The sequence below is a fragment of the Callospermophilus lateralis genome, chromosome 1, assembly GCF_048772815.1.
Source record: "Callospermophilus lateralis isolate mCalLat2 chromosome 1, mCalLat2.hap1, whole genome shotgun sequence".
Lineage (NCBI taxonomy): Eukaryota > Metazoa > Chordata > Mammalia > Rodentia > Sciuridae > Callospermophilus > Callospermophilus lateralis.
Window position 1 is genome coordinate 90,444,050 of NC_135305.1, and position 25,821 is coordinate 90,469,870.

The 25,821-nt window shown below is 37.3% G+C and overlaps 1 protein-coding gene across 3 annotated transcripts in view; it reads left to right on the forward strand.

The window, feature by feature from the left end:
• Npsr1 (neuropeptide S receptor 1) overlaps nt 1-25,821 on the forward strand; it is a 189,519-nt gene that overhangs the window by 14,922 nt on the left and 148,776 nt on the right. For 2 of the 3 annotated variants that reach the window (XM_076863874.2, XM_076863893.2), the window contains exon 2: nt 19,178-19,310. In XM_076863874.2, the coding sequence (XP_076719989.1) occupies nt 19,178-19,310 (133 nt within the window). The remainder of the gene's footprint in view (nt 1-19,177; nt 19,311-25,821) is intronic. The other variant, XM_076863883.2, reaches the window with a different exon arrangement.

Genomic DNA, 25,821 nt, shown 5'->3' on the forward strand with positions numbered 1-25,821 from the left:
AGACAATCTAACACAACAGGAAATATGAGGGTCTGAGCTGAGTAGATCCTTGGGGAGAAGATTCCTCAGACATTTACAACTGTATATTAATAACAAATAAGAAATAAACTCCCACAGGCCTATTTTTTTAATTATATGAATCATCAGGCAAAATATTGCTTTGATATTTTTATTACATAGTAGTTATAGTTGGCCCTCTATATTCATGGGTTCTATATCCTTGCATTCTACCAAATGAACAAGAAAAAATAAATTTTAAAAATATCTGAACCAAACATGTAAATTAACTGTTTTCTTGTCTTTATTCCCTAAAGAATATAGTATGACAACTTTTACATAAAATTTACATTGTGTTAGGTATTATAAATAATCTAAAGATGAGGTAAATCACATGGGAGGATGGGAGACGATATATGCAAACACTGTACTATTTTTATAGAGGGCTTGATTCAGTACGGAGATGACAGTACTTTTCCTACCAAATTATAAAAATCTGGACCTAATTTACCCAAATGTTAGTTGTGTTGTTTTTTTTTTTTTTTTTCAAGAGTCTAAAGCTTAAACAACAATTTAAATGTTAATTCCAATTCTTGGTACTACAAATACTTTATTTGTTTATTCAAGAGATATTAATTGTTCTATAGACTTGAAGCCAAGTGGGTTTTCAGAGGATCTGTGGTCAGGTGTGCTATGGGGATTCAAATAGAGTCTCAGAATGTAATTGTCTCGGTTTCCGATACACCCTATTTGTGTTAATGTCGAATTCCTCATGTGATCAAAGAAAAAAAAATCACAAGAAGATATTCACATTGAGGTTAGTGTAGTACATTTGTGGCATTTCTATCTGGTGAATTCAGACCGTACTACCAACACAGTTCCACACTTCAAGGCCCTGACTTGCAGGAGAACAATTAGGCAGTGGGAAATCACTAAAAATGTATGATCTACTAATACATGTGACCCGTGGTGCTGAGGATGAAATACTCCAGACCATTGAGTAATCCTTCCTTGTCAGAGTAGAAGATGCCGCAGTCTCTGGCTGGGCACAAATCACGAGTCTCCACACAGCTTGTAGATTCAAACAGCAATTCTTTATTCCCGAACTCACACCGGCCGTCTACAAACACGCTCTGGGGGAATCCACGTTCTCTGCCCAAATCCACTCTCTCCCAAATCTACTACTCTGCCCCAAATCCACACCGCATGGGCTTCTGTCTCCCAAATATACTGTCTGACCCTAAGCACTCAAGAGGAACTCAGCAGCAGGATACGCCCTATTCTAAAGGGGGAACACCCTAATCTCCTATTATGCTAAACTGCCCTATTCTAAAGGGGGAACACCCTAATCTCCTATTATGCTAAACCGCCCTATTCCAAAGGGAGAACACCCTAAACATGGATCCTGCCCTGGTCCTTGAGCAAGGTCACCTTTCAGAAGTCCTTCCACTAGACAGCATGGGAGTAAGCTGGCAAGGAATTTGTCATACCTACTTGGCTGATGGCTCCCAGCATCTCCCCCCTTCTGATTAATTAAACAACAAGTAATGTGGCTTAAGGACCGTGCCTGGTAGGTTGTCCAGTTCAACATATGGCTCTTACCCTTCATTGGAAAACTGACCTTTAGGCGTCAGCCTCCTGTCTTAGGTTGATACCACTGCAACTGGATCATACCCGTCACTGACTACCGGTCCAGCATACAGCCATACTTGTGGATAGGTCTATGCACCAGTGGGGGGGTGAGGTTCTTTGCCTCACCTCTGTTGGCCCCCAAATTTGGCCTTGGTGCCAGTGGGGGAGTGAGGTTAATGTGGCTTAAGGACCGTGCCTGGTAGGTTGTCCAATTCAACATATGGTTCTTACCCGTCATCGGAAAACTGACCTTTAGGCAACTGACCTTTAGGTGTCAGCCTCCTGTCTTAGGTTGATACCACTGCAATTGGATCATACCCGTCACTGACTGCCGGTCCAGCATATAGCCATTGGCCCCCAAATTTAGACCATCACTAGCAGAAGGGAGGAAGATACAGAAATGCCACGACACCAAGCCAATTGACAGTTCCTTTGGAAAAATTGCATCATTGGTGACACCATCAGCAAAGATATGCCAGCATTACCACAATTTGCTGCACTAAACGTAGTTACATAGTCTAGGCAAGTTCTGTAAGCAGTTCAAAGTGGAGGAATATATCAATCTGTCCGTCTCCTCCCAAAGTCCGTTGCCTCCCAAAGTAAGTTGGCTCCTTGATTGAGCATACTTGTTGAGTTATATTCATTGGGATGAAGATAGGAATTCTGGCAATGATGCTAAAAAGACATTAACCTGAAAAGAATTATTAAATATAATGAAAAGGAAAGGTGAAAGTAAACAAACAGATCTGTTAACCTACTTAAAAAACAATCCTTAACAGCTGTTTACCTGATTTAAATTAGTAAACAAGCAGATCTGTTAACCACCTTTAAAAACAATCCTTAACAGCTGTTTACTTAATTTAAATTAAGCCATTTAAATCACGTGAATAAAAAAAAATAATAATTTGGATCCATTTTCTCATGAGCGCTCCTCATATATAAAATACGCACACACAGACATACAACACAAAACACAAATGTGCAAACAAACGTACAACACATAAGATAATAATAAAGGCCTTGTAGCTTTACCTAGGTGAAATCTCCATTGCAATGTTTAAAAACTCCATAGTCAAAAAATAAAACTGATCAGAAAAACATTAACCTAGGTTTGTATGAGCTCAAAAAATAAAATAGAACCTTATGATGTGGAAAAATGCAATAATAAAATAGATATTGAAAAAAGCATCCTGGTTAATCACAGTCGCAGATGTAAGAATGGCCAAGCTGGAGTTCTGGATATCAGCTGTTATGGATTTGAGTCAAATCATCTTCTTTTTGATCTGTAGAAACCGTTTTAGTTAGTCTTTCTGGAATCCAAATCGGTTGCTGTTCTCCTGTGGAAAAACAAAAACAGAACCCCGACTCCAGAAAATCACTGGGTCAGGATCTTTCCATTGTCCTGTTAGAATATCTTTCCAAAGTACTTTGGTCTTATGTACATTTTTTGGATACATATGTCTTTCTGCAGCACTAAGTCCTGATGAATCCAAATTTAAAAAGTTTAGAGTAAAAAGGGTTATTTTAAGTTTATCTTTGGGGGATATATACCCCTTTCCAATTTTTAAGATTAACTAGGCTTCGAATCACGCAATCTTTCCTCCGTCATGAAGGCATCTTAACCACCTTCAAATTAACCTTTTAAAGCCTACCAATTATCATCTATACTGTACTTTTAAATGTACTTTTTCACCACTTACAGCTTCACTCTTTTAAACGAGGCTTAGACTCTGTTTAAATCGCTTAATATTAGTTTACATGGCTGCCCTTCAACCAAAGGCCTTTTTTACTCCATTAAGAAGCTTTGTCTCAATCTGCCATGTACAAATACCTTTTTCTTCTTACTTCCTTTCTCACGCTTTTAAGGTAAGTCTAGTTTCCTCAAAATCTTTTTAAAATGGCATTTTACAACTTTTTACTTTACCACACAGAGATTATCTCATCTAGAAATGTTTTTTTTTCATTTAACCTTCCATATTAAAATATATTTTCACATCTTTAATCTTTTAATATTTCTTTTCTAGCCATTAACCCTTTTTATAAATTCACATTCTGAAATAACCCTTATAAAAATTTCTGATTTAGACAAATTACTCCACTTTAAGAAGATGAAAGACTTTCATGTTTTTTATGATACTATAATACTGTAATTGAAACCCAACTGAAACTTCTTATACTTATTGTATATAAATTACACCTGATAGAATCTTAACACTTAGTAACCTTGTTTCAGCAAAGACATAGACCAAAGCAATATTAAACATTTTTCCATTCACCAATTTATGAAAACACACATAATGTTTAAATATATTACCTTATGGAACTTAATAAGTAAAGAGTACTTGATTTCATATTTAGTGGTTGATATTTTAACACTCTAGTTGTGTAAATTAATCAGATTCTGTAAAAACCAAGATCTTAGACAAGCGTAGTAAACAGAACTAGCCATCTCTTTCTTGTTGAAGAAAAATCATTCTACAGGATACCATGATGGTCCCATTGATATATTTAACAACTTCTCGTTTAAAAGCCATGGGCTGCATTTTTGTATTGTATCAACATATGCCCTAACTGTTCTTGGTCTTACTGGGGTGCCTTTTTTCTCTAACAATTTCTCTTCCTCGGAGGCGAACAACTTAAAACCTTGAGTCAACCATTTTCCCCAGTTTGCCTGAGAAAGTTCTAGGAACAGGCAACTTGAAATAAAAACAAAATAAATCAAAACAAGAACACATTGTTTTTTGAAATGGTCACCCATTCTCTCGCCTTCCCTCAGGGGCGAGCAATTTCACTTACCTCCAAGTTTCAGACGTTCCGCGTACGAGCCACCAGATGCCGCAGTCTCTGGCTGGGCACAAATCACGAGTCTCCACACAGCTTGTAGATTCAAACAGCAATTCTTTATTCCCGAACTCACACCGGCCGTCTACAAACACGCTCTGGGGGAATCCACGTTCTCTGCCCAAATCCACACTCTCCCAAATCTACTACTCTGCCCCAAATCCACACCGCATGGGCTTCTGTCTCCCAAATATACTGTCTGACCCTAAGCACTCAAGAGGAACTCAGCAGCAGGATACGCCCTATTCTAAAGGGGGAACACCCTAATCTCCTATTATGCTAAACTGCCCTATTCTAAAGGGGGAACACCCTAATCTCCTATTATGCTAAACCGCCCTATTCCAAAGGGGGAACACCCTAAACATGGATCCTGCCCTGGTCCTTGAGCAAGGTCACCTTTCAGAAGTCCTTCCACTAGACAGCATGGGAGTAAACTGGCAAGGAATTTGTCATACCTACTTGGCTGATGGCTCCCAGCAATGGCTAATGAGTCATTTAGAATGTCCCGGATGTGGATGCTAAAGTGGGAAATACATACGAGACAGTAATCTAGAGTCTACTGAGTCACTTTCTTATCTGGTCCCTATCTAAAGGAGTAAATGTCATATGCTTTCACCTGTGATGATGGTGACATCATTTTCCCAAAAATGGGAAAAGGCAGTTCAGGTAATTGAGACAATTGAGCATCCCAGAAGGACGAGAATCTTTTGGCAGCACGTTGTTCTAACTTAGGACAATGATCCAGAGTTGACCTTTCTCCATTTCTGCAAGAGCTGGTTTTCAGGACCCAGCTCCAGTTTCTCATTATAAACCTTTCTCACTCTGTGACTGCTCCCAGCAGGCCTGGATGGCCACTGTCCACCCTCACTAACCTGTAGTTTTCATTCTCTGCCTTCACTTATATTTCCAGCCATCTTCTTCTTCACTTAGCTATTTCTACTTATTTTTTCAGATTCAGCTCACATATCAATTTCTTTAGGATATATTTCCTGTCCAACTATAAATAGCTCCTCTCCAATTTCTACTACGTGTTCCTTATGTAGGATTCTACAACATTTCTACAAGGAAAGTTCCCACTGAACATTTTTGTTTGCAATGCCTGCTTTTACCATCAGACTATGAGCTCTGGTCTTAACCTTTCTTATAATCCCAATTATGTAAAACTTTGCTAGTAATCTTTAAAAAAATGATTATCAAACTTCATACAGAGTAGAAACCAATAGAATCACATCCACAGATCCATGATTTCTAAGAGAGCTTCCCACTTCTACCACTTTGACCACAAGGAGTACAAGCCAGAGCCCTCCCCTCAGGCCAAATGCCTCCTTGTATTCCACATTACCTGATGTTCATTGATGACTCTCGGTCCACAACTATTCATAATGTCAGAGTCCCAGCCTCATTTCCCATCCTATGCAGTTCTCTATTTTCCATGTAGGAGGCTTCCTACACTCTTGTCCTGCCAGCCCCTTGATAGGTTCAGAAATCACACAGGGAACAACCTCCATTCCTGTTCTAGATCCCTGTTAAAAGTCACATGAAATGCCTTCCACAGGTTAAAAACAAAAACTTCCACATTTATATGTAGCTTATAATGTTTTATTATTATTTTTTGTTTTCATAGCCAAATTTTAAGTAAAAAAACTACCATGGGTAATCCAAGATAGCATCCCCGTAGCTCTTGGTACAACAGCTAGAGAAGATGAACACAGAAATATGATTGTATGACAATATTTCAACCGTATTTGCAAGACTGTCTTCCCAGCTGGACTGCTGGAAGGAAACCAGATTTTGTTTCTGAGGAAAAGGCAGATTTTCCAAAAAGATACCATCAAGAGATGGCTATTGGGAGGAAGAAAGGTGGGCCCTTCTGAGCAAGCGCAACCCTATCTTTGTCCTCCTTGGGATTTTAACTGTTCCTTTGTTTTTTTTTTAATCTGCTGGTAGTGCTTCTAAGGGAGGTAGTGTAGAGGAAGAGAAAAGTTGGAACGAATCTGAGTGAGAGGTTCTTGGTTATTCAGTACCTGCTCAGGAGCCCTCATTTCCCCATAATGTGTCTCACTCTTCAAGTCTAATTAAGCATCTCCAGAAATTCAAAGCTTTGCCTTCTCTTCCTACCTGTGTTACTTTAAATTGCATGCTCATTGGTGACTGCATTTCTGGGTGACTCATGCTCAGTGGAATTAGAGATTTCAGATCTTGGTTTCTGATATTACCAACCCACCTAAGCAAATTAATGAGGCTTTGATCGGAGATCAGGTATTGTGAATGCCACAAGCCACACAAGTCTCAAAAACAAGACAGTCCAGTTTCTTTGTTGCATTCCTTGAGAACTGAAGCTGAATCACTGAATCTTTTCTCTAAGACTTCATTTCCTGTCTTGTAAAGTAATAGATATTTGCTCCTTCCTGTGCTTGAGATATTCATCTTCAACTCCACACAAATAACAGCATTCATAAAACAAACCATGAAATGTGAGGGGTAAGAAAGCTTTGTGACCTCAGGATGGATGATGTAGCTGTATCTTTTGTGACATTTATGATTACTCTTATGTGAAAGCTGTGTATTGCTCTGGTGTTGAAAATAGGTAATTGGCATTGAGCTTATGCTCAGTCCTCAGAGATATAGTTGTGAATCTAACCCAGCCTCGGAAACCCAGTTCAAATTTTGGATCGGAAGGAAGGTGAAGATTTGTTCCACACATAAAAATTGAAAGCAGAGTAAATGAGGCAACTTCACAGTCCCTGACTCCAAATGTGGTCAGAAATCCACTGTAGAGAGCAGGGCATGTCTGTGTCAGTCAAGCACAGCTGTGTTCAGACCCCAGCTGAACCACTTATGAGCCAGGTAACCAAGTGAATAACTTCTGTGAGCTTCATTTCCTTTCCTGTGAGATGGAGGACAGTGATACCTTATCGGTTAGGTTCTAAGTAAGCCACATGGAAAGTATCTCAAAGGAGGCATGGCCCATGACAGTCAATCAACATTTATTGCCACTTAATATACATTATAAGCTAAGTGAGTGAGTTGCTGGATTAATGTGATTCGCTCACATCATTTGGTTTACATTTACTCTATAGTTGTTAAAGATATTAGGTATTTTGTCTCCAATTTTCCAGGACTTTACTGAAAAGAACCATTAGTCAGTATGGGGTGGAGGGTCATCCAATGATTAATCCTTGGATATGCTTAAATCATGTCTTCCATTCCAGATATGCCTGGCACATCCAGATTCAACCAGAGTAACTAAATATCCTTTATTCTTGAGGTAATTGTCATTTTAAATGACCTTTTCTGTGATCTTTATAAGTAGTCTTTTACTTGACATCAACCATCTAACAGATGTTTATTAAACATCTTCCTTGGACCAGATAGATGCCAAGCTTGTAGAGTTTGCCCACACTCATGGGCATCTTTCTGGTTCTGCAAGAATGGTTCATAATGCAAAATCCCAGGTATCAGTCCTGTGGCAGCACAAGCCTTACCAAGGGAACCCTGCAATTCATCTCTATCAATCCCAGCTTGCAATTCTCTGAGTCTGCAGAGAGTTGACGTCATTGCGTCAATTAATTAACTTGAGGTTGAAAGGCAATCAGTCATGAGTCAGCAACCATGTAACTGGTTGAGAACACCTTAGTCATTGAAAAATTCTAAATTCAACTGCTTTTTCAAGACAGTATGTAAGCATCTGACTGTAATTTTGCTTCACATAACCACTAGGGGGCATTTAGTCTCCAACTATATTCTGCAATAGATTTAAGAATGGTGTTGGGACATGGTCAGTATGGGGAGGGAGGGAGGGTTGTAGGTAGAGTGTCTGTTAGATTCAGGTGACAGTTCAGTGGACTGGTACTGAAAGTAGCTTAAACAGGATAAACTTAAGCATTATTATGAAAAGGCAGTTAGTTATTGGTCATTCCTCAAACTTGTGCATAATCCATAAAACTAAGAAAGGAAATAACACTTGTTTTTAATAGCAGTATTGGGAATTAAACCCAGGACTTTGCAAATGCTAGATAAGCACTGTATCTCTGAGTTACAACTCCAGACTTGATTACCCCATTTTTAAATATATTTATTATACCTTTATTTTATTTATTTTTTTATGTGGTGCTGAGGATTGAACCCAGGGCCTCGAACACTCTAGGCGAGAGCTCTACCACTGAGCCACAACCCCAGCCCCCTTAATTAACTCATTTTTATTGCATGTCTACTATGCATCACACTGAACTCAGCATCTTCATCTTCATCATCTTATCTACGCATCACAACTATCCTGAGAAGAGTTTTATTTTTATCTTAATAAATGAGAAAGCAGAGGTGGGGTGGGCTATAGTGCTATATCACACTTGTAGCATATACCCAAGACTGAGGAGAGTCTGGCTCAACCACACCTCTCATCAGGGTGTGGGGACCCTGCTCCTCTGAACTTGTTTCCTCAATTCTTATTACCATCACTCCCAAATTCGTGTGTGTGTGTGTGTGTGTGTGTGTGTGTGAGAGAGAGAGAGAGAGAGAGAACGCATGTATGCACAAGAATGTTGTGAATAAATGAGCAGGCAGCTAAATGCTTAGTGATCCTTGTATATTTGATGCAGCAGGATTTAAACTTAGACTGAGTGTAACTTACACATGCTACATGTTTTATTCTTCCTTGTAGCACCAATACCCAGGCTGCATTTGGCACATAGAAGGTAAGATAACCCATGAAATAATAAACTAATAAGTAAATATAGCTCTTAGAAAGACTCCAGAAAGCAATCGTAGGGGTATTTGCTCCATCTGAAAGATTCCTGAAGCTAATGACATAAGACTAACTTCCAACAGAATGCTTAAGGGAGAGGAGAGAGACCTGTTTTTGTGAAGCAAGATTTGCCCAGCCTGTCCCAAGACAATAGTCAATCTTCAGAAGAGATCTCAACTTGTTCATAGAATTCTCTGGACCTACCAACCCAAAGCACACTTACCTCAAGCTCCTGAGATGATAACGATCCACTCCAACCAGTCCTGACCCTCAGTCCTCTTGAGAGCTGACATCCAATTTACAAGCACATCAAACTAGGGTAGTTTGTCCTCAGTGGTTATCACTGTATACTCCCCGTGGAGCAGATCTGAAGCCTGCCTTGAAGACACTTGACACTTCAGGATTGTGCTATACAAAGATGAAGAAAGTAGCCAATTATTTTAGACAAAAACTTGACTTGGGGCAATCTGAGCTTTGATGACAATTCCATACTTGCCAACTTGCCACGTGAAAAGCCAACTATTTACCCCCTCCAGTAGTGGTATTCTGGAAATATACTCTAATTATACTTACCCAGGAAGGTAGATGTGTGAAGAAAGAACAGGGAAGTGAGACACAGTGCAAAATAGCTCATGTTCTCTTGCTTAATCTCCTTCTCTTTCCATTGTCATCCTAAAGCTCATTGCAATGTAATTGTAGTTGAAACACATTCTGTATCAGAAGTAGACGATATGGAAAGTTGATACCCACCTACTGGAACAGTGGAGGAAATTCTATAAAGTGTAGAGTAGGCAAGAGGTTCTGAGGGCAGGGAAGATGATTTTTGTGTACTACACCCGAGGCCAGAGTCTCCCTGGGGAAACCCTAGGGGAGAGGCTGGCCCCAGGGATTCCACCAAGCTGAGTTCAACAGCTGAGATTGGAGCAGTCTCCAGCAAGCAGATTTCTGTTCACTGGATGCTGTAGATGTCACAGAGGGGGACTGTGGCCAGTGCCTTCTCACAGCTTACAGGACATGGACAGCTGTCCAGTAACACTTGGGCAGGACCATGGACAGTGCTGGTAAGCACAGAGTTTCCTCAGGGAAAACAACCATGGATCTTCTACCTCCCTGACACCTCCCCTCTCCCTTTCCTTGGCTGCTTCTAGGCATTGCTGTCCCTTGACTCACCATGCACACCTGGGTTTCTGGCCTGTCCAAAAAAAAAATCACAGGCAATAGAACTTTTCCCTTCCTTCCTTGTCCAAGGCTAGAAGAATTCAGCAGAGACCAAAGCAGTACTGGATAAGTGTAGGAATAAATCATTACTCCCTACCACCACCCAGGCAGAGAAAAATTGCTGGACATGATACAGAGTTCCCTAATTTGCAAAAAAGAAATTGCTTAAGGCATCAATGTGCTTCTCCCTATGAAACTGATTTCCTGAAAGAAATGGGAACAAAATCTTGGACAATGTCTCATTTGTGTTCTCAGCAGGGCTTGAAACCACATTGCAATATGAAAGGGGGCATGCTTATGTTCAGAAAATATTGTTTTAACATGAAAATCCCATTATTTCAAGGAATTGAGAATGAACAGATGACTTGGTTGTTAAAATGTGAGAATACTCAAGAAATTCTCATAAAATTCACAGTAAACTTAGGAAAGCTAAATCTGATGAGGTGCAGAGAGAAAGAGAGGAGATATGCAGGAAAATCCCATGAGATCCATACAATAAAACTCCAGTAGCAAGAAGAGGTCAAAGAAGAAGCAAGAATGAAAACAATAATAGAAGACAATTTATCTGACTTTAAAAATTGAGTCTTTTAATATAGAAAGGTCAAGAAGAATCATAATAAAAGACCTAACCTAAATCATCACCTAAATTTTGAGAATATTAAAAGGAAAAAAATTTATCAAGGACCTAAATAGAAAATTGCTTTCTGTATAGAAAATAAATGTGTGTCTTCTCTATAACTCAGTGTTAGAGATCATGCTGAATATTTATACATTCACATTCATAATGCATATCTACAGAGCTCTAAGAGAAAAATATGTGTTTCAAAATATTAAAAGCTGTGAAGGTATAACAGATGTTTTTCTCTGTGCCATGTGAAGATTCAGAACATATTCTATATCTCCTTTAAAAAATTAAATTAGAATATTCTACTTCAGTTAGGAATAAAACAAAAACTTGAACACAGAATATATAACTAATAACTAAATATTTCTCGGTGAGATTTTTATGAAACTTTAATGCAATTGTTAAAATAACTCCTAGAAATATAATTATGTTAAAATTTAATAATCATATGGATTTAAAAATCACAAATTATTTCAATAGACTCTGGGAGGATTGGGAGGAAATAAAAGGTAATTTACAATTTGGGTGGGCTTAAAGTATATATATGAATATTAGTTACCAGGTAGAAAAATGTAACAGTATAAACAAAAGATGCCATTTGTAAGGATTTAAACATACCTATGAATAAAAATTGTGAAGACTGAACATCTACCCCAAACAAATTTTAAAAAGCATTTGGCATTATTTAGCCAAGTTGAAAATGTTTCTCCATGTCCTAGCATTTGCATACACACTAGAGCTTTACATTGGTAGCATTTTTTTTTCTAATAGCTCCAAAGAAGAAACCACTCAAACATCTGTCAAGTACAGGTAATAAATAAATTGGAGTATGGTCATACAATGGAATACTACATAGTAATAAGTATGAAAACCCTACAACTCTATGCAACAAAATGGATGATTCATACTATCATAAACCAAACAAGCAAGATGCTATAGTTTGGATGTGGTTTTAGTGTAGTGCTCAAAGTTCATGTGCTGAAAATTTTGTTTTCAGTGTGGTGATGTTGAGGTGGTGGAACCTGAAATAGGTGGGAGATAGTGGAAAGTAATTGTGTCATGTTAGTTTCACCTTTAGAAGGGATTAATGCTGATCTCTCAAATAGAATTAGTCCTTGAGAGAGTAGGTTGTTATAAAAACAGCCTGGCCACTGAATCCCTCTTGCTTCCTATCTTGTCATGTGATCTCTCTTGCATGTGCCCCACTATCATGCTATCTGCCATATTATGATATAGCCAAAAGGCCCTCACCAGAACTAAGAAAATGCAGGCACCATGATCTCCCATATCCTAAACTGTGAGCTAAATAAACTTCTTTATGTATTACCCTGCATTAGGAAATTTAGTATAGAAATTAAAGTAGACTAAGACAGAAGACCTAAAGAATATACATGACATCAAACTCAAAGTTGACAAGCAGAGAGTACTCTTTCTGGATTGATACACATGGTAACAGTAAAAATTAGACAAAATAAAACTGGATTAGAGGTTATCGCTAGGAAGCATGGGATGAGATTGTGATAAGGGATTCACAAGGGGCTTTCTGATTTGGTAATGGGTTTCTTCATGATTTGATGGTAATTTCACGAGAGTTCATTACATTATCACTAGAGATCTATCATGTATCATATCTTTCTATAATCATTTATATTATATAATATGTGATGTCTGTAATATATAAGATAGATATCTAGTAAACATAATTACCTCTTATTTTTATCTATATAATAGATGCAATATAGATAATATCTATATAATATACAATATAGCTATCTAGTAATAATATATAAATAGATGACAGTAATAATATAGTAAAATCTCCTATGCACTTTTTATGTGGTAAATTTTATAATAAAAATGCCACAAAAATGTATTTGCAAACTGATAAAATAATCAACATTAATATTTAAAAGAGATTGTATTCTTTATATGATAATGAATCTTATAAATTCATCTAAAAGAAAAAGAAAATTGGTGGTTCCCAAATATATAACTTATAACATTAAATAAGTCACTAAGAAGATAATGAAATGTTAATAGTAATTTACATTAATAAAATACTATAAATGTTTGTCACTCACTAAATAGAAAAAAATAACAAAAAAAATAGTTCCTCATTGTGAAAATATTTTTAAATAATCATCTTCATGTACTGGCATTGTGGGTAAGAGTTGATTCAGACATGTCTTGAAAGAAATTAATATATATACAAGATTATTTAAAACCCATTGATTTCTTTGACTTTAATCTTTAAAATCTTTTTACTTTTACTCAGGAATTAGGCTTATATAATGGATGTCCATCATGGTATTACTTATTATTTAAGTAATAACTAAATTCAGTGTCCAAAAATGGGGGATCAGTTTAATAACTTACAATCTATCCAGATACTGGGAAATAGGCAGCTACTACAGTGATCAGGTGAAGACACATATCAGGAGAGTCCAAATGTCAAGAGTCAAGCAAACCTGCTTAAATAGAGACCTCTTTTGAACCTGGGTGAACTTTTCAGCTTCAGTTGCCTCATGTATAAACCCAAGGATAATAAAACACACATCTTTCACTGCTAGGAGGATTAAATAAAGGGATATATGTCAAATGCTAGGAAGCTCTTGATTTGGTGTGTTGTGATAAAAAAGAGAAAAAGCAAGTTCCAGAACAAAATCTTGCAAAAGACCCTGATTTGTGGGCACAGGAGCAAGAGGAAGAATCTATAGGTGCTGAAAGATTGATTTTGAAATTATATACCCCAGACTCATAAATAGGTATCTTTTAGTTCCTTCTTTCTCTATATCTTCTAATTTTGTAATGGCCCATATTCTTTTTTTTAAGTATAATCATATTTATTGAAAAATTCCATTAATTTAGAATAATAATAAATGTTTAATAATGATAATTTGGGAGAAATGTTGTAGATTTTTTATTGATTTTTTTTAAAATAAATGACAGTGGAATGCATTACAATTCTTATTACATGTATACACCACAATTTTTCATATCTCTGGTTGTATATAAAGTATGTTGACACCAATTTGTGTCTTCATACGTGTCCTTTGGATGATGATGTCTATCACATTCCATCATCCTTGCTAATCCCCTGCCCCCTCCCTTTCCCTCCCACCCCTCTTCCCTATGTGGAATTCATCTATTCCTCCCATGTTCCCCCTCCCTACCCCACTATGAGTCAGCCTTCTTATATCAGAGAAAACATTTGGCATTTGTTTTTTGGGGATTGGCTAACTTCACTTAGCATTATCTTCTCCAGCTTCATCCATTTACTTGCAAATGCCATGGTTTTATTCTCTTTTATTGCTGAGTAAAATTCCATTGTGTATATAGGAAAACTGGGAATGGAACCACCATTTGACCCAGTTATCCATCTCCTTGGTTTATACCCAAAAGACTTACAAACAGCATACTATAGGGACACAGCCACATCGATGTTTATAGCAGCACAATTCACAATAGCTAAACTGTGGAGCCAAACTAGATGCCCTTCAGTGGATGAATGGGTTAAAGGAAAAGTAATGGCACATATTCTTACAAGTTTTTTTATTATTATTATGAGAAAAATCCTTCATAAAATGAATGCACTACCTTCCACAAATCCAAATGTCACAGCAAGTATGACACTCTTCTTTGACGTTCCCAGCTCCCAGCCCACTGTGTCATCACTGGGTGCTGTCTCTTAGCTCCTATGGGTTGTTGCTCCAAGAAGACCAGCTGCATAGATCTAAACTCTTGAATTTCCTCTTTCATTTTACAACACTGACCCTTGGGCCCCTTTCAGCTTTTAAAGATTCGAGTTTTGCCCTGATGCCTTCCTCAGTCCAAGTGCCCATAATGAGGAAGTAGGATTTCAGTCTTCCTTTGTCAGGATTGGAAAATCAATCATTCTTACCAGTTCCCGATTCCCAGGGGACAGTCCTAGCCCTCAAGTTTGTAACAGACTGAAGCACAGTCGCACTTTCCCAGTTATTATTGGCACAGGGGTGAGAATGGAGCTTTGCCTCCCACATAATTTTAGGCCTGGTCAACTCTGTTCACCTTGTCCTCAGGTAACCCATCACCCTGCATCACCAAACATGTTTCAACTTCCCGCAACTGCAAGGTGTGCAGAGCCTTGTGGATTCAGTTTTTCTTTTCACATAAGTGAAGAATGGCAGTGTAGGAGATTGCACCTCTTCTCCAGCCAGCTAGAATGTGCTCCATCACTTCCTGGGGCTCTCAGCAGGGCCAAAGACACATGTGCTATTCCCATGCAAGGAGACAGCCATCCTGAGACTGGGAGAAGTGAGAGTCATGGACATTGGTGAACCACTAGAGTCATGAGCCTTCTCCTCTTTTCTATGGTTGAGATGCCTATGTTCAAAGTTCAAGGACTGAAGTAGTTGGGGCATCTCCAGGGTCCTCATATCTTATGATGAACTCTAAATACCCTAGATCTTTCAAAGCAGAAAGAGAATACTTCATGATGAGGGATTTCTGTAGACCAGGATATAATGTTTGAAGCCCGTACACTGGTACACAAAAAATAAGAGAATGTATAATTTACCATCAAAACCAAGGCCACTTTGGGGAAGTGAAATGTCAGTTGAAAAAACTACTTTGGGATAAGACAGTAAAACTAGGTCTGTCCTAGGAAAACCAGGTTGCATCATTACCCTAACAATGGACCATACTTCAAGAAACACATTCCAAAGGTTTCCAACATGCACAGCCCCTCATAGCCATGCTCAGAGTACACAGACAGAAACATTCCTGAGAGACAAGAGCTTCCAGAAAATGTAGAATGTTAAGATGCCATGGGGAACAGAGGGAAATATAGAAGAGCTTGTCCCAGGAGAACTGGCCCAACACTGTCACAGCACTACCCGGGGCCATTCAGTACTCCAGCTTGCTTCATAGACTGAGCAAGAGTACTTGGTGGGTCCTCTGTCAGACCTTCCCTGCTATACCACCTGCTCATTAGGCCACTTCAGATTTTTCTGAACTATAGATACCCCCAGGACATTATTTTTGCCCTTGACAACATGCTATATTAAGGCTGTGTCAGGGATATGCACACTTTATCTACTACCCTAGTCCTCAACAGTCATATCTGTCTACATTATGGAATCAGTGAGACTTTCTGCTAGTAGGAACTTCCAACCATCTGCCTTCTTATACTATTCTCCATGTTACTGTAGAGTGTTTTAAAAGGCCAATCATCCAAATAAAGTGATTTTCTTAGGTCCCATTATTTGAATAGAATGGGCAGGTAAGATATATCAAGGTCCTTTCCTGTTCTATCTGCTTCTGATAACAGTTAATTGTGCAGTAATCTCAAAAGCATTTTTTCTCTTACAAAAAAAAAAAGAAAGAAATAAAAAGCATTTCCTCATTGCAGCCAGGAGAGTTCTTATCATTTTATCATAATAATTAGTTTTCATTCCTGAGGCTTTCTCGATACCCATGTGAGGACTGTTAGAGCAAATGAATCACCCTGAAGAAGATAACCCCTCTGCTGAACCAAGGACCAGAGAGCAAGTATGTAACTTGGGCCCACTCAAAGGAGCTGCCCTCCAAGTGGGAAATAACAGAAACATTCTCTACGTAAGGTATCTGTCACCTGTGCCCTCCAAAGTCGCACAGATCTTTAACTCTGTGATCTTCCCATGCCAGTTCTGCATCACCATCCCACCTCTGCCACAGTGCCTTCCTCCCTAACTTCCTAACTTCCATAATACTGAACTCTGAAGGATCTGACTTCCATCCTAGGCTCAGGAACCCATCTGAACACCTAGGATGGAGAGCCAAAATATCAACTTGTTAAGTGAGGTACTCATTGAGATGCTCTCTAGCTTCAGCCTGGAATTCTGGCAAGGATAGAAACTGGAGGGATAATTTCAAGAAAATTCCCTATCTCTGAAACCTGGTAGAAAAAGTTTACATTCCAACTTGGCATCCAAAGGGAATCACAGTTCTGTGTTTGAAGGAGTTGGGGCCTAAGAGAATCGAACAAACTCCCTTCATTCCCTAAGCCAGTAAACTTGCCCACTCCTTCAACATATTTTGTTTTCCTAGACTTAATCCATTTCTTGGATCAAAGTATTTTGTTACATTATATAAAATATCACTTTTATTTGGCTATCCCTCCAACTGACTAAGAAAGAAAGTTTGTACAATATGGAGACTTTCTTAATTTCGAAGGACTGGGGAAAAATGTACACTGTATTCAAAATTATTTTGACTTTTTGGGAATGGGGAGCTATGTAGCAAGGAGAAAGGAAGATTTGGTTCTATCTCCATTGTTTTAGTTTCTTAAAGGAGAATTTATTCTTATATGTCATTATATAATTTTAAAATTAATTTAATATAGTAAACAGGAGAAAGTTCAGCCATGACATTAGGTACTCAGGGAGCATATCAGTCAGTGTTCTCCAGAAACCAATAGAATTATATATATGCATACATAAGATGGTCCCTGACTTAATGATGATGGAACTCATGATATTTTTGCCTTTACAATGATGCAAAAGATATATGTATTCAGTAGGAATGGTACTTGAATTTTGATTTTGAGCTTTTCTTGTATAATACACTCTTGTGATGCTGAGAATGGAAATTTTGTGCCACAGCTCCCAGTCAGCCATGTAATCAGGAGAGTGAGTAACTGATATTCTACAGTGTACAGTATTGCCACAGCATTCATAACTTGCATGAGATAGTCATTGCTCTATTGTAAAATAGATTTTGTGTTAGATAATAGATAGATTGTCCTACTGTGGGTTAATCTAAGTGCTCTTAGCACATTTAAGGTTGGCTATGCTAAATTAGGATGTTCAGTAGGTTAGATGTATTACATACACTTATAACTTATGAAATTTTCAATTTAGAATGTGCCCGCTAGGATGTCACCCCACTGTAAGCCAACTCACCGGCTAAGGTCCACCCACATTAGTGAGGGTCATCTGCTTCACTCTGTGTCAAGTAATATCAGATGTTAATTACATCTATAAAATATCCTTATCATAACACTTAAACTAGGGTTTGACCAAACATCTGAACACCCACAGCCTAATCAGGTTGATACATAAAATTTAACAACCACAGGGAATTTCTTCTGGCTCTTCTTCTCCTCCAAACAGAAGCTCTGTGGCTTCAGTCTCAGATCTGTGCATTCTTACAACAACCCTGCCCAGACCTTTTGAGCTGATGTCTCTGTTGGGCCATTTGGCTTTGAGTTCAAGTTTCTCAAGCATCCCTGTGGCCACACACTCTTCCCATCAGCTTGTTCTGCATCCTGAGTCTAGCTCATTCTGGTGCCTTGGCCTCTGTTCATTCTGGGCCACAGACATCACACCAATAACAAGACCCATTTGAAGAATCAGGGGAGGCTTTTTATGAAGTATTGGCATTATAAATGAGAGGCATTCATGCTTTTTGTTATTGTTTTACTAATTACACATATTTCAGCAGAACTTTAATAATACAGTCTTATGAAATTCTGCCAAAGGATAGAAAAGAGAACCCATAATCATTCTACCCTAAAATAACCACTCTTAAAATTTTAGTATACTTCAGCCTTTTTCCTATGTGTATAATTTTGTAGAGTTGTAATCATACCCAATATATAATTTTACCATGTTTTCCCACTTACCATTATACTATAAGTATTTTTAATCTAGTCATAGAGTCTTCAAGGTTGTCACTGTTAATCGTTACACAATAGTTCACTGAATTGAAATGCTTGATTCACTTAACTATCTTGTTATCTTTATTCAATTTCCAATTTCTTCTTATAATAAGTATGCACTACAATCTTTGTGATTCAGTGTTCTTTTTCACACCTTGAACTTTCCCATGGAGTTAAAATTACTTGGCCAAAGAATAAAACTTCTGTTGTTTGTTTTAGTCTCTTGCTATACATTTCTAAAAATATTTTAAGGCACATTAATTTACTGTGCTGCTGATGTAAATGTGGACTATGTTGTCATCATTCTCTTGAGACTCAAACTTCCATATGGGAGGATAAGGGACAGAAGGAACACATCCAGCACCAATGCCTGCACTGTACATTCAGAGAAGTAGCCTGGTCCTTACAGTACAGCTGTTCTGTGTTTCTCTGCTCCTTACAGACTGAGCAGTTGATAACCCTGTGGGTCCTCTTTGTATTCACCATTGTTGGAAATGCAATCGTGCTATTCTCCACATGGAGGAGGAAAAGGAAGTCCAGAATGACCTTCTTTGTGACTCAGCTGGCCATCACAGGTAAGCAACTGTTTCAGTGGGAGAGGAAGAAGTTGTGTGCACAATCCCTATGGCTCCTGCTTTTGATTATTCTACCAATAGAAACGCAGTGCTATCAGTAAACTCAGGAGCAATTTCTATAAAACTGATGTTTGAATATTTCCTTTAACAAATTTAACACATTTATATACCAGTGAAATATAAAAATAAGTTCTTATATTCAGAATTGGAAATACCATTGTTAATATCCCCAAAGGGTTCTACAGGGTTTTCCTATACATAGCAGTCTCCCTAGTTCACTAAGATAATATCGCCATGTCATCCCATATTGGGAACTTAAGTAATACATCCTAAGAAATGAACCAGAAAGATCTCTATTCAATAATAAAAAGAGAAGTGTCAAGTACTTTGCAGATTAAATCCTGTGGTACTGCTTTCAAAGTGCAAGTGAAGGTGTAGCACCTCTGCTGGAGGGGTATGAGAAAGTAAGCTGATATCCAGGATCTGAATGTTTACATGTAAACTTTGGGAATGGCCTACTCCGTAGATGTGCAAGCACAGCACTTCTGGAAGGGAAATGGCAAAATATCAAGAAAGAAGGTGATCTATAAAGGGAAGACCCCAATAGGAATGTTTAGAGGCCAGATTGGTAGAGTTCATATTCAAAAAGAAAAGGAAAATACAACCAGGAAGAGAGTAGCATTCCATAAGGCCAGAGAAGACAGTGGGCAAATGAGACTCACAGAGGTTCCAGACTAAGCCTGGCTGGAGTCCTGAGCTCTGGGAGCAAGATGGCTGTCATATTACCTTAATTTGGGTCAGACTATAATGGAATATCAGTGGCATATAAATGTGTTAAAATGCAAACAAATTTTTAAGTCTTGATAGTAGATGACTTTCAAAAAGATCTATTTAGTACAGGTCAACCTGTGCTGTCATCCCAGCTGCAGTACCGGCAAAGGAGTTCTTGGAATTTAGCCTTGAGCCAAAATATGAAAAATATGACTTTAACCTATAGGAGAACCTTAGTTATGCCTCATTCCCAACCTGGATCCCCCTTTCTTTGCCTATGTATTGTAGCAAGACTCTGAGGAAAGTTGACACAACCTGAGCTACTTGAGCTATGAGAAAGACACCATTAAAAAGTATAAAGAAGGGCTGGAGTTGTGGCTCAGTAGTACAACACTCCCTTAGCAGGTGTGTGGCACTGGGTTCGATCCTCAGCACCACATAAAAATAAATAAACAAAATAAAGGTATTGTGTCTATCTACAACTAAAAAAGAAAAAAAAAAACATTTAAAAAATATAGAGAATGTAAGAACCACCTAAGCCCAAAAGGTGGGACATGTGAAGGGGGAAATCTCCTTCAGTCATTCCTATAAACAGAAGCCCCATTATTCACTCTCACAGCTGTAGAGGAGTAGAGAGTGATTATCATCATCCAGTAAATCCTGGGATGCAAAATACCTGATTGAGAGCATCACAACTTGTTTCATCACATTTCTCTAATTACAGTGCCATAACCCATATTCTCTGAAACTATGTATTCTCTAAGAGTGCAAAAACTTAGAGGTGGCAAGGATATTATAGCAATGCAAAGTAGATTATCTTAGAATATTTTGTGTTTTTAAAATTTTCAGCTGCCACTAGACATTTCTCAATGTTACCTTGCTGTATCTAGCCTTTGTTTTATCTTCACTTTTTTATTTTTTTCACTTTTGACTGTCTATTATCGTATGCCAAGGAGCTTTGATTTTTGTAATCTGTTTTTATTTCTATTAAACCATCACATATTTTCCAAAGAAAACAGCAAACTTTTTAAACTAAAGAAGTAATTTCCTAAAAAGAAGAAAGAAAAAAAAGAACCATAAACCAGTGACAATGATAAACAGACAAGCAAAAACACACATTCATATTTCTATTTACATGTCATAACATGTAAATAAACTGGTTTGAATTATAGAAAGCTGCATGATAAATAATGTTAGCTCAAAAACATATTATGCCTTCAGCTTTCAAAAATTTTGAGGTGGTTCATTTTAGACAAACTCTGCTGCCTACAGTATTAGAAAATCTGAACAAATTTTAAAAATTATTAGAGGGCATCATATGACTACCAAAATAGCTAAGGCTTGAATGACCAAGATACCTTATAAAAGAGAACTCCAAGGTTAATTACATTACTTGATACTACTATTCCCATCTAGGAATCAATTTAAAAGCAGAAGCAGAATAGAGTCTTTAGTAGTCTTATTGGACTTATAGGACAAAAATTTCTCTGCCCAGGCATAGCAATTTTTTTAATACCAATATCTCTGATGGGGCTACTGACATGCTACAACTTATAAGAGTAAACTGAAAATAGACCAGCTCTCACAAAGACTAAAAGAAACCTCCAACACAAAATGGAATCAGATGATTTATGTGCTACCTCTGTATGTACCTAAGCTATCTTTCAGAACAAAAGTAAATCCACTTTAGAGTATGATAATATTATCAAAAATGTTAAATTATATACTTTTTCATTTACAATTTTTCATTTCATAAAAGTAATCAGGAATGCAAAAGGCAAGAGAAAAGGAGAAAAGTAGGCAAGGAAAATGGTGGCACAAGAGATCTAGCAATTGGAATTAACAGTTATAAAATTTAAAACTATTGCTAATCTGTTCAAGAAACTGAAAGACTGAAAGTCCTAGAAAGAAACAACAGGAAACTTAAAAAATTAAAATTTTAACATAACTAAAACTAAGAATACAATAGTAGAACTTAGCAGTCAATTAAATATAGCTGAAGAGAAATTATTGAACTGGAGAATAGTCAGAAGGAAATAATCAGATTGAAGCATGGAAAAATGAAGGATGGAAACTACAGAAAGAAAGTAAACAGCATATGGGCACAGTGAAAAAAACCCTCAGAGAGAGATAAGATAGAGTGGACAGAAACAATAGTTAAGGGTATGATGGCCGGTAATTTCCCCAAACTCCTGAAAGACATTAAACCATGGATTCAAAGCACCACAAAGTGGTGCAGATTTTTTTTAAGTCAAACAGAGAATTAGAACATAGGAAAATGATGAGATTATGTAAAATCAAAATCTTGAATTTAAGTAAATAAAAACTATTAACTGAATTCACTTATATTTTATTTTTAAAAGTGTGCTCATATTTTAAGGATACATCCTAAACTATGTATAGATAAACTAAAAATATGTCTTTTATTTACTTCAAAACAATTTGAGGGCAATGCTGGGCAGTGATACAGATTTTCCGAAATTGAAAATTACTGAAGCTTGATGGTAAGTACATGGGTTCTTAAACTATTCTCTCTAATTTTCATGTTTGAACTCTTCTTGACAAAACTTAAAACAAAAGTAAAAAATATACATGACAATAATGAACAAAATAAAATAAACAAAATAAAGAGATTTACAGAGTTAAAGACTTTAAAGTCCTTGAATTTTTTGTATGTAGAAACAGTACTAACTTATATTAGATTTTAATGTCAAGAAGGTATGTTGGCTCTCCAGGGTTATACACCTAAGTTATGAAAAATAAGTTCCTGGACAAAAGAGAGACACAATGGAATATTTTAAATACGCCAACATTTATATAGGATATATGTGTTATTATAATTATTCTATAGGAAGTTAAGAAGGAAAAGAAAAGTTAGGAATTATTAGGACAGAATCAATAGGGTATAACTTTAAATGACAAATATATTGGCAGTTGTATATGGACTAAATACTTCAATTAAAATAACAAGATTATTGTACTAGATTTAAAAGTTCAATCCATTCATAAAAGATGTATATCTAAAATATGATGTGCAGAAATAAAAGAAAAGTAAGAGGATAAGGTCTTAGCTTTCTACTGCTGTGACAACATAGCTGAGATAATCAATTTATAAGAATAAAAATATTATTTTGGCTCACAAGTTTCAGAGATTTTAGTTCATAGTTGCTTGATCCGAATGCCTTTGGGTCTGTGGCAAGGCAGGAATACATGGCAGAGGAAAATACCTCATGGCACCCAGGAAACAAAGAGAGAAAGAAGAAGGATGCAGGGTTCCAATATCCTCCTGAAGAAATTTCTTAACTTCCTTCCACTAGGCCTTACCTCCTAAAGGGACCAAAACTTGCTGATAGCATCAAAGGCGAGGGGAAAAAAATCCTTCAATAAATATTGCTGCATGATTAGAGGTGCCACAGGGAGTTCCCACTGAGCAAGGTCATAGGTATCTCCAAACCTTCAGAACTGTAGAGAAATATCATCCTGGGAAAGCTTCAGGCATGAGACTCCGACCTGTGATGGCTGCTATATAGCTCTCCAACCCATGGGAACAGGGCTTCCCAAGACTTTCGGGGCGCAAACCCCCAGTGTGCCCAGGAGGCATAGATGAAGTGAAATAATTTGGGATTTTAGATTTACTCATGGCCTGTTAATCCTTTTTTTATTGCCTATTTGTTCCTTTTGGAATAGGACTGTCTATTCTATGTCTTCTTCATCTTGTATTTTGCAAAGCCCACAAAATATTTTAATTTCACAGGCTCACAGCTAGAGGGAACTTTAATCGGGATGAATTATGCCTTAAATCTTACCTGTACCTCCTTTAGTCGAGGCTCTCGACTTTGGACTTTGACTTGATGCTGAAGTTTGGGGATTATTGAGATAAAATGAATATACTTTTTCATTTGAAAAGGACAATCAATTTTGTGGGACTGGAGGAGTGTATCATTTGAATATGTCCCCCAAAGATCATGTGTTGGAATCCTCAATGAAATAGTATTGAGAAGTGTGACCTTTCAGAAGTGATTATATCAAGAGGACAAAACTCTCACAAATGGAATAATTCTATTATTGCTGGAGTGAATTTCTTACAAAAGGAGAAGCTAGGTTCCTTTTCTCTCTCTCTCACCCAAGTTATAATGCAGCAAAAAGGCCCTCATCAAATGCTCTCACTTTGATTTTAGACTTCCCAGCCACAAGAACTGTCAGGAAACAAATTTCTATTCATTATAAGTTATCTTCTCAAATATTTTGTAATATGAGCACAAAACAGGCTAAGATAATAAAATAAGGGGGGAAAATCTAAAAGAAATCCAATACAACGATGTACTTCTATCAGAAATTCATATCTTCACGGTGTTTTCTTGGGATCACGTGTAGCCTTAACTTTGCCTTAGAATTTGTTAGGGGGGAACACAAATGAAGATGATAAAACTTCTAATGTCAATAAAGTTCTATTTTATTGACCTTGCTTAGAGTTGCATGGGTGTGTTCCCCTGGGAATAATTCATGGAACTATACACTTATGATAGTGTGTACTTTTCTCTATGTAGTCTATTTACAAAAAAAAAAAAAAATCACACCAATACAGAGTAGGGGATGCAATTTCAAATGCCTTCAAGGAAGGAATCAAGCAAGTAATGTAAGTGTGTGAGTCAGGGAAAAGAGACAGAGGAAATAGAAACCAAGCTGACTGAAGAATGAACACTCTGCCTAAGGCATTCAAATTCAACTTTTGTCAAAAGCTGTGCGGATCAAAACTATTACACATGCTGGTCAGATTTGGCCTAAGGGTCATTTGTTTATAACTACTAATATATAACATTAAAAAAATAAAAATTGAAAAGCTTGTGCAATTATAAAATTCTAGCAAACTGATAAAGTATTAATCCCACCTGCAATCTTTGAGGTGAAATATTAAACTTTTGGGGATGGGTCTGGGAGGAATAAGGGCAGGCAGATGGGAAGTTTAACATTTCCAGTGGTTTAGATTAATCACATGCTGGAAGAAGTTTTAAAATCCATTCTCTTTATTGAAGATGTATGTGAGGACTGTATTCTCCAGTTTTGTTGTTGTTGTTGTTGTTATTGGTGGTGGTGGTGGTGGTGGTGGTGATGGTGGTGATGGTGTTGCAATATTTATTTTAGAAATCTGAGCCATTAGGACCAGAAATATAACTTAGCAGTATAGTACTTGCCCAATACATATGAGACCCTGAGCTTGATTCCCAGCACTACAAAAAAAGAAAGAAATCAGAACCATCGTATTCCTCATGACTGTAACAATGGGAATGAAAAATATAAAGGAAATGTTCCTAGTGACATCCAGTCCGACATACATGACCTAAAATCTTTCTTATTATCAAATGACCATCTAGACCAAAGAGGAAGTCAAGATCAGCATGTACTTACATCTGCTTATCTGGAATTTTTTCAGAAGACTACATATTGAGTTTCACTATATAAAGATGCCCAAAAAAGTGACAAGATATTTGCTCTATAAGGATGATGTTCAAACAAGACCTACTGGCCTCAGGTCAATAGGATGAGTTGTTTTCCCCTAAAGATGCTCCTAAAACAATTAAAGATGTCAGATTATAGGCACCTAGAACTCACCTGCTTACTCATGAGATAAAATAAAAACAACTGGAGACCTACTGAGGTTGGTGACTATGGGAAAATGCTGGAGTTCAATAATAGATAGAGATTTGTAGAAACCCCCAAAATGTTGTATAGTGGAACAGGG